The following is a 9934-nucleotide window of genomic DNA, read 5'->3' on the forward strand; positions in this document are numbered from 1 at the left end:
GGCACTTTCTGCACCAACGAATCAACTTGGAGAACCCCTATGGAGCTGAGCTCCCAGGAGTAGCTGGTCTCCTATGGACAGAGCCAGGCCCACCCGGGCTCCCCCCCAACCCCCACTCCGTGAACAGGCAGCGGCTCCCCTCCCATCACTGGGTGTGGGCCCTACCCCTTCACTGAACTGGGAGCTACTCCTCCGGGCAGGGCCTATGCCTGGCCTCTCCCCAGTAAGCCCTGCCCCTCGCCGGGTCCCCATATAGCTGTGGTTCTCGGGGACTGTTTGCTGACAGACCGCATGAAGGTTTTCAGCTCGTCCTGAGAGCCATGGGGGGTGGGGTGGCTAACGCAGGGGCAGGAGGAAAGGGGGTCCCTGCAGACCTGCTGTCAATGGGGACAGCTCAGGAAGGCGAGCAAAATGAGCAGGGGTGGGAGAGGCAGCCTTGGGTTGTAAACAGGGAATATTCAGCTGTAAGTGGGACAGATTGGAAATGCTTCACTTGGAAACAGCTTTCACCTAAATAGGAACTCTCAGAGGGAGGAAAGGAAGGCCTAGGGCAGCCCCTATGGGGACAGAAAAGGCACCTTGGCAGGCCAAAGCTGCCCGGCCCAGCAGCCCCCAGATAGCAAGCTCGTGTCAAGTCAAGGCTAGCAGGCCAAAAACAAGGGCGAAGATGCAAAGGGCTGGGGAGGAAGGAGTCAGCTGAAGTCAGCATAGAACTTTCCCGGTCCCCCCTTCCCTGCGCGCAAACAGCACTGAGCTGCTTCCAGACCCTCACAGGCAGCAGCCACCTGCACCACCCAGGGGAAGGCCTCTTTTGAAGCAGGAGTGCACGTTAATGAACACACTGACAAAACACCCTTAACTTCCGGGGGGCGGTGTTTAGGGGGGCCACGTTAGCAGGAGCCCCTACCGGTCCACCTACAGACAATTCCATCAGCTCTTCTATCTAGAAAAGTGATGCGCTTGGGATGTCCTTCTTGCAGGAAACGTTCAACAACGGAATACATGCGATGTAAAAGAGACATTTAACACCATCGAGCTGATTAGCATGAGTAATTTAACATAAAGAACCCAGGGCTTGGAGAGGGGCAGCCTGCTGTTACCTTCCAGCAGCTTCGTGGCCTGGAACCCGTCGCTTAACCTCCCTAACCCCACAAATGGAGGCAAACCCACTTGCTTCCTTTCCTCACAGAGCAGGCGAGAGGCCTCCGGGAGGAACCAAATGCAACATGCTATGCACGCTGTGAAAATGCCACTCGGCGGGGAGGGTGTAGGTAGTAAACCCCAGATTCTACCCCGAATCTGGGCAGGGCTGGCAAGTGTGAGATCAGGAGAGAGGCGGCTGGTCCCCTACTCCCACCAGTCACTCGACAAGAAGAGAGTGACAACAATAAAGTCCCTTCCCCCCCGACTTTCTGTTCTTTCTATTAAAATCAACAAGCAACACAGCACCAGATTAGTATCTCTCTGATTACTAACTTGTCAGTTACCGGGTGAAACACTCCGTCATTTAATGATCAGCCCTGCTCCACAAGTCGACACTGATATGGGATCTGGGGTCCATACAGACACATTTGGGACACCCCCTTGTCCTGTGCTCCCCACGCTCTTCCCCCCCCACCCAGAATACGAGCTCCCCGTGACCCTCTGCCCGCGTGACCTCATTTAATCCAATGCTCCGCCCCCGTCTCACTTCACGGGACAGGGAGATCATGAGTTGTGCACACGGTGGGGTGGAGGGGCCAGCAGTGAAGTGGCTGAGGTGGGACGGCTCCCCCTGGAAGGGACAGCCCAAGCCCGGGGCTGCCTGTCCCAGGCCCTACCCCGCCACCTTGAGCCCGAGAGCTGGGAAGCTCTGGTTTGATCCAATGACTCTGCGAGGAGGTACATCTACCATCCCCATTTGACAGATGAGAACACTGAATTTCCAAGAGGTGAAGACCCTCGCTGGGAAGTGGGCCCCGCTAGTGCAGCGTGGGGGCTCACAGGGGCCACCAGTGTACTCTAGTCTCTCCCACCTCTTCCTGCAAGCCCACGCCCTCCACAAAGTGCAGCCCTGCCACCTCTTCTGGGGTGGGACCATGAAGCACTCGGTTTCACAGGATGAGCTTTCCCAGCTGTGTAGGCAATCAGACCCCCTCCTGTCCGCTCCCACAGAACACGGAGCAGACACTGCATCAACAGCGCCTGAGCTGAACAGGTGTGGGCCCCCAACGCTGGCCTGGACCATCACTCTCAGCCGCCATGCGTGGTGACTACAGGCACCATCTCTAATCCTTACTGCAACCCGGGAGGCAGACATTACCTCCCCAGTACGCAGGGAGGGAGGACCCGGCTGGCCCATGGCCTTCCAGCCACAGAGAAGAGGAGCCGGGATCCAGAGCTGGTCTGGAGAATCCCAAACCCACACTTCCGTGGCCCAGCGGCCTCCTCCTCAGGGGACCTAGACATGAGAGGCCTCAGGAAAGTTGCAAAGGCCTGAGCCTGAGAGACAGTATTGGGGGACAGGCCCACTGGCGACCGCTAAGCCCCCAGGCTCTCGGTGGGAGTATAATGGATGCCGGCTGCATCCCTTGGAGCCTGGGATTCCTTTGACCCTTGGAGACTTCAACTGTATTAAAGCTGTTTTCCAAGCAACAGGTTGTGCCTGAAGCTATCATCTAAGGGCTCTCACCTTAGTCTTGGGTTAACCTTTTTGCAGAAAGGAGCTGACAGCCAAAGAAAAATCAGCTCAGTCTGAGAAATATTTGTTGTATGCCTTCCGTGCCCCAAGTACCTGACTAAGTGCTGGAATCGGGGAGGAGAAAAAGACAGTCAGTCCTCACGGAGCTCAGAGAGAGCAAGAAACAGCCCCAGAGGGCCCGGCAGGCAGTGGATCTGGAAGAACTCTCCTTGGGGAGCCCCGGGAGAGCTCCCATGAACCGGCCGTGGCCGCTGCGCAGCCTCCCCGGCCGGCCTCCCCGCGCTTCCTCGGACGAAGCAGCGGCCTGCCAGAAACTAAAAGAGGAACAGCAAACTGCTGAGGGCAAGGAAAGCTGCTCCTTAAACTGAGCTTGCCACATTAGGGCAAAACCAAGCCCCTCCGAGTGAAAGGAAATCCAGCTGAGACTCACCAATTTCAGTTTTTAAAGACATGTGTGGTCTTGGGTTTCATTTCGTTGTAACATCTCCTCTTCCCTCCTCCTTGCGGCCTCTTGGTAGTGCCCACTGCTGCCAACACGTGTGTCCTTGCTGGAAACTGATACCCCCATGGAAAGCTGCTTTGTTCTCTCGTTTTAATACCACTAGGTCTCATCTTTGAAACCCTAAATTCCACAACAAAACCGCAAACACCCAGTTCCCCATAAGGCCTCCGACCCATGAGCTGTGAAATAATGCTGCCCACCTTTTTCATACCTTGGCACACACAGAAATGACAACATATGCCCAGGCCCCTTGAGGCTGCACACGGCCCCCCGCCCCTCCCAGAGCTAAGAGGATGGGATCTGAGCACATCTGTAACACCCGCTTCGGATACACCTGCTGGGAAGCTTTGGTTCCCATCGGATAAATGTCAGTAAACCTCAAGACAATCATGACAGATGTGGAAGAGCCAGGCAGATCAGAGGAAGGGGACAGGGCCCATGTGCACACAAACAGAAAACCAACGAGAGCTGACGGAGACTGCTCCCACCCTGGGGCTCCTGTCTGCACGACCACGGTCTGAGCTGACATAGCCCAAACCCACATCAGAGAGACAACAAGGGGAGCATAGGACATTCAGTCACTGCAGAAGCTTTGGAGCCAACAAAGGCCATCCACCTTCCCAATGCAGAGGAGGAAACCAGAATTCTGTGTAATGTGGTGCAGGCTGGAGATATAAATAGCTTCTAAAAAGGTTAGGGAAAATGCACAGATGACAAATCTACAGTAGGTTACTAAGGGAAACCAGGATGCTTAGGCCAGCAGCTCACCTGTTGAAGCTGTGTTGGGGAGGAACTCTGGGGCTCCTCCCAAACTCTGCTCTCTGGGCTCTTCGGGATGCAGTGTGGGGCTGCTGGCCCCTGGAGCCTGCGTAATGCGAGTGGGGGCTTCCTAAGCCCTATCGACGTGCCCTGCAGGCCCCCTCCAAAGGAAGGAAAACCTTTTTCCTAACTACATCTCTGTCTAGTTTCCATAAGCCTACTCACTCTCAAATTCCTCATCTGGCAAGAGTCTACCTTCGTTGACTGGTACTGGGAGGATGCCTGCCTGAAGGAGGAGGAGCCTGATGAGTGGCAAACCGTGGCCCTCCCCCTGGCCCCTTCCCATTCTACAAGGCCCTTAGGTGCCTGCCACCCCAAGAAACCCAGAAGGTGGGGCATTCCAAGGCTGCCTCCCCTGGAGATTCCTTTCTGGAGGGAAGGTACTTCCCTGGTTCCCCAGAGGGCTTGGAGGGCAGCCACAACTGCTGGGCTATGTCAAGTAAGAAACAGATCTCACTTGTCACTGAAAAGCCAACCCCAGGGACACCTAAGTTAAAGATATTTATAGCTCTCATGTATGCATCCTTGAACCTGTATGTGTTTTCAGCAACACCACACCCAAAAGCATACATAAGGACTTCCACACACTGAGGCAGTGGCTAAATCTGGAACTTTAGGGAACCCAAACGCATCCCCAACACACACCCTCCCGAGAGCGGGTATTCTGAGACCTGGGATAAACTGGGCGCCAGTCCTTCCCCCTTTAGGGTATCAAGTTCTGCCTTCCTGCCAAGGATTAAGAGATCAGCCTGGAGCCCATTGCTCAAGAGCAGCTTGCCAGGCTGCTCATTTGCACAGAGAGCAAGAGCTCTCCCCACTTCCCCTGAGCTCCAAACAGCACAGAGGCAGGAGGGAAAGTACTGCCTGTCCCGTCCCTCCCCGGTGGGCAATGGGGCTGCTGCGGAACCCACACTGAAGTCCTGAGAGGCGGGCAAGAAAGGAGAAGCTCCACCAAGGCCCAGGCCGGAAGCCAGACCCCTCCACCAGGCCCCGGGGAGGAGGAAGCCACCACGGCCCTCAACTTCCACTCCAAAATGCTGGGCAGTCAAAATGTCAGGGCCGTTCCTGGGCTTGGCCAAGAGAGGGGGGCTTCCCTTCGGCCAAGTGTGTTGGGGATGTTGAGGGATGTGCCCAGAAGAGCACATGATGGGGACTAAAGCACACTCACATTCATATTCATTCATCCTCTCTCTCTCTCTCTGTGCCAACAGCCACAGAGGCCAAGGGGGAAGCGACCTCCTCTGGAAGGCCAAAGGTCATCTATGACAGTCATCTTTTATGTTCCCTAATGTGTAAATTGGGCTAATGTTACCTCTAGCTTTGAACTTGACTGGGGTCAAAGAGGATACCAAGAGCAAGCACAAAGACTAGAAGTTTCCACCCAAGGGAGGCACGATTTCTGTTATTCAAATACAGCGAGTGACCATTCTGAGCCAAGATTATGGAGAGAAAGTGACGTTTTCCAGGGCTGTGCGCTTCCTCCTTAGCCCTTCTTACCTCCCAAAGTAGAGTCAGCTGAAACCTACAGACCCCACTTGTTTCTCTGAGTGTACACTGGACTCCTAGCTCTTCTAAGTTTTTCTCCCGTCACTGGGCACGCAGGCTCTGACGGAGAAAGGTGACCATCTAATACCACAGGGCATTTAGAGCAGGGAGCACTGGACTGCGTCCACGGGTCCAGTGATGGGGACTGTGGGACTCCTGAAGTACGAGCTGGCTCTATACCTCCAGGTGAGAAGGTTCTAGCATCTGGCATCTCGTGGAATTTCTGTCAACTGCAGACATAATACACTAGTCTCTTCTGCCCGTGACCCCCTGCCCCCAACAAAACTGCCCGGAGTGCAGTACTATCATTTCTTGTAATATTTATACCCATCTTCTATGAGCGAAGAACAGTGCCAGCCACTTTTACATACCTTAAACAGTTTAGGCCAGTCTACGACACTGCAGCAAAGTTTTGAATTATCCACGTTTTTACTAGATCACAAAGGTTAGGTACAGCCAGGATCACATGACGAGGATAGCAAGCTGGAGATCTGAGCTCGGGCCTCTTTGGTTCCAAAGCCCGTGGGCTTTTCTCTGCTGTCCGTGAGGCTTCAAAATGTCTCTCTATATGTACACATGTGCGTATGCATGTCTGTGGGTTTATCGACCGTTACTGTTATCGTAGATTAACCTGATGCTGATTCATAGAGGCACGAGATCTTAATGACCAAGAACAACACAGGCATCTCCTATTTAACACACATGAACAGGTAGCTGGTTCAGATCCTTCTCTCTATGCTATCATCAGCCATGGCAGATCCCTATCTTAAATTTATTCTTTTGTAATCCCCAGGTGCTTAGCACCGTGCTAGGCATACACTGGGCACTCCTCATTTAATCTCCTTGATGATTACATTGCTAAGATTGCTTATTAGTAATAAACCCGTTACGTGCTGAAAGATGAATTATCACTAACTTTTATCTAAAAGGAAAAGTTCCAGACACTGGGAAAAACACCAAGGGGCCTTAAAACACATCTTGGTCAACAGTGTAGGTGTCCCACCACTGGGTGAAAACAGGAATATGTGAACCTTCCTAATAGTTTGATCCCATTTGGAATGTGTCTTACAATCGCCACGGGACACAGCAATCATGAGGACTTATGGGAAGCCCTGGTTTTGTGAGTGGGTCCAACTTCAGGGGATGATTTGGATCTGAGTTCTCTTCTCTGCAGCGGCAGCATAGAACCCCCGTTCAGAGAACGGCTGTCCAGATTCCAGGTACCATGTCTACAGACCCACAAGGAATCCATTCAACCCAGGTGGCATCTCGGCCTCTCCCGTGGCTTCCTGTGTGTATAACCACCTCAAACTGGGGCAAATTCAGACCCATGTCCTAATCCCAACAATACCTGTCAGTAGCTGTGTGACCTGAGGTCAGCTACCTAGCTTCTCTGAGCCCCAGTTTCCCCATCTACAGAGCTAGAATACCACTTAGCTCATGGGGTTGTTTTGTGGAGAGAAGAATATTTGCATGTGGCCGCCCCATGCCTGATACGCAGAAGGAACTCAGTAAATACTAGTTGGGTTTGAAGGTGCACAGAACAGGTCTGACACACACATCCTGTTGAATAGGGCTCGTGGTCAAATGAATGGTCATGGTGACAAGTTAAAGGAGAAAAGGGAAGAGGTGGTAGTGAGAGCAGTTAAAATTAGAGACGATATTTAAAATCCGGCCTCCTTTTCAACCAACGATAAATGTTATTTATCAACTGTACGGCTCAAAAGTTGGTTTTACTTAATGGACTGTGTTCTGCCTCTTGCCCTCCATACGTTCCGATAGAATAAGTAACAGCTACGAGGCAGGCAGCCCGAAGGGGCCCTGGCAAGCTAAGGACTGGTTGTAGTGACTTGGGTCGGTTTGGTGAAGGGGGACAGCCTCTGGCACCTTGCGCTGCCAACAGTTCCTCTATCCTCAGATGCTCCTCTATCTTAACAGTTTAGAAACCAGAAGCCCCATCAAGACACCCTCCATAAGGCATTTCTCAGAATCCAACCTGGAACCACAATTCTGAAATCCAAATCTAGAAAAGCTGCAAAGAATAGCTCCCCTGTATTGAGCACCTACCCGAGTGTGCCAGGCTCAGTACTAAGCATCTGGCATATAATATACGAACAGGGAATGTTCTGAAACCCATCGCATGGATAAGGAAACTGTACTACCGGACACCTGCCAGAGCACTCTCTAAGCCCCTCAGCTGTTCCCATGTCCTCAAGGACTCAAGTCTGCATGCCACGTGGAAACTTCTGCCCATGTCTAATCACAGGGCTGGATTCTGTAAAACTTCATCACACGCAATCATCCCGGCCCCACAGCAAAAGTGGGTCTGGGAAGAGGGACAGAGACAGAGAGGAGAGCCACCTCTGATTTGCTAACGGTCAGAGGCTGCCAGGAGGATTGTGCATTTTCTTTCTGCACAATAATCTCTCCCCAAGAAAACCCAGACAAAGTCACCTGGCCTTCCTGGGGGGGCGGGGGGGGGGAGAAGCTCTTCCTCCAAGACTCATACTGAACTCCTAACCCTTCCTCCTCCTCCCTACCCCAGGGAGTGGCTGGATGATTGTTGTTTCATTTCTTTTTTTCCCTGTGGTCCTCTGGTAACACCACAAATTACGTTTGCAGGGACTCGAGTCCCAGAGTGCAATGATGTTGTAATAAACATAACCAGGACCAAATGCCTTCCCATCATATTAGATGATGCCATTTCGCACCAATCAGGCTCCTCGGGCAGGCAGACCACTCACCAATGAGGGACCAGACAGAGGCTGTGAGGGGGAGACCTGGTCATCTGCAACTAAAAATAAGGGCGCGTCATGATTGGCCGCTGCCACTTTGCAACAGGAGTTGGGACCCACACACCAGGCACCATACAGAAAGCACACAGGCAAAAACTTTCATAGCCCAGGGGTTCGCATGGGGTGGGCTGGGATGGGTTTGTTGTTGGGTTGTGTGGGTTTTGTTTTTTCCTTTTCCTAATTTGCTGACTTGAAAAAAGAAATAAAGACTTGATCCACAGGGGCCCCTGGAAGACACACCCTCCTTCCTAGACATCTGTTTCCAAAGGCCATTACAGCCACCCCGAATTAAGGAAAGGCAAGGGGGTGTCGGCCAGGGGCCAAGACACTCACCTGTCCGGCCGTGTCATAGAGTCCCAGGAGGTACTGCTTGCCCCCTACGGTGACGCTGACTGCAAGGGCAGAAGTGGGGGCGGGGAGAGAAGCTCGATTATCTAGGGCCTGGGGCAATCTCCCTCCCCATCAGGACCCGCTATGCCAACCCAGCCGGAAGCATGCGGGCGCTCCCCGGGAGATGTCACCCCTTTTCCCTTGTGCCGAGCTCACTGTTAAGTGGCAGTGAGGCCGGGGTGTGATGTGGCCCCACGTGCCCACTCCCTTCTCCCAAGTCCCCTGGCCACGTCTCGCCCGGTGCCCCAAGTGTTTCCCCGGGGGATTTGGGGCAGTAGGCAGGAGGCCGTGGGAAGGTCAAGGAGGTCGGCCCAGGGCGTCCGAGGGCTGGGAAGTGCGGGGAGCCGGGACTGGGCCGGGGGTGGGGCGGGGTAGGAAGACGGGTCTGCTCTGCCCGCGACAAGGAGGGCCGGAGAGGAGGCCTGGGGGTGGGGCCGCGAGCCCCGCGTAGGGCCAGGCGCCGGAGAGGGTGGGGAGCGCGCTCGGGGGAGGCGGCGAGGGGGCTCCGCCAAAGTTGCTCCAAAGTTCCCGGCCCGGGGAGGGGCCCCTTAGTCAGCAGTTCCGAGGCTTACCTGCGTAGTGGTCGAAGACGGTGGGCACGTACTCCTCCGGGAAGGCGTCGTTGGCATAGCTCATGAGTAGGCACGTCTTGCCCACCGCCCCGTCGCCGACCACCACGCACTTGAGCATCAGCGCGCCGGGCCCGTGAGCCATGCTGCGGCCGGCCGGCCTCCGGGCATGGTCCCCCCGGAGCCCCCGCCCCGGCCCCGGGCTCAGCCCCAGCCCGCCTGGGGGGGCCGCCGCCGCCGCCGCCGCCGCTCCGCGCAGCAGGGCCGCCCCCCCGGCCCCATGCAGCGGCTCCCCCCGCCCGAGGGGAGGGGGCGGCGGGCCCGGGGCGCTGCCGCCGCCTCGGTCGCTGCCCGGATCCCCGCCCGGGCCCCGGTCGCCGCGCCCGTCCGCTGCCCCCGCCGCTCGGCGCCCGCGCCCTCTCCCCGGCCCGGCCTCCCCAGGAGGATCCGCTGGATCATAAGACTGGCCGGCCCCCGGGGGAGACAGCAACTTTGGGGAGGGCTGCGGAGGGGAGGGGCCAGGCGGCTCTCCCCGCCCCGCGCCCGCCCGGGCCCCCTCCCGGCTGGGCCCCGGAGGAGGGCGGGCCCAGGCGCCTCCGCGAGAGCCGGCCGCCCGCCCCGCGCCCCCGCCCCC

The 9934-nt window shown here is 55.7% G+C and overlaps 1 protein-coding gene across 1 annotated transcript in view; it reads right to left on the reverse strand.

The window, feature by feature from the left end:
- The window catches only part of RHOQ (ras homolog family member Q), a 38847-nt gene extending 29326 nt beyond the window's left edge, over window positions 1-9521 (reverse strand). Inside the window, exons 1-2 of the mRNA XM_035001636.1 lie at window positions 9304-9521; window positions 8675-8733 (exon numbers count right to left, since the gene is read on the reverse strand). Of these exons, the coding sequence (XP_034857527.1) occupies window positions 8675-8733; window positions 9304-9445 (201 nt within the window). The 5' untranslated portion in view covers window positions 9446-9521. The remainder of the gene's footprint in view (window positions 1-8674; window positions 8734-9303) is intronic.
- Between the last annotated feature and the right edge of the window lie 413 nt (window positions 9522-9934).

This window comes from Mirounga leonina, unplaced genomic scaffold (assembly GCF_011800145.1).
Source record: "Mirounga leonina isolate KUSES-001 unplaced genomic scaffold, KU_Mleo_1.0 Mir_125, whole genome shotgun sequence".
Taxonomy (NCBI): Eukaryota; Metazoa; Chordata; class Mammalia; order Carnivora; family Phocidae; genus Mirounga; species Mirounga leonina.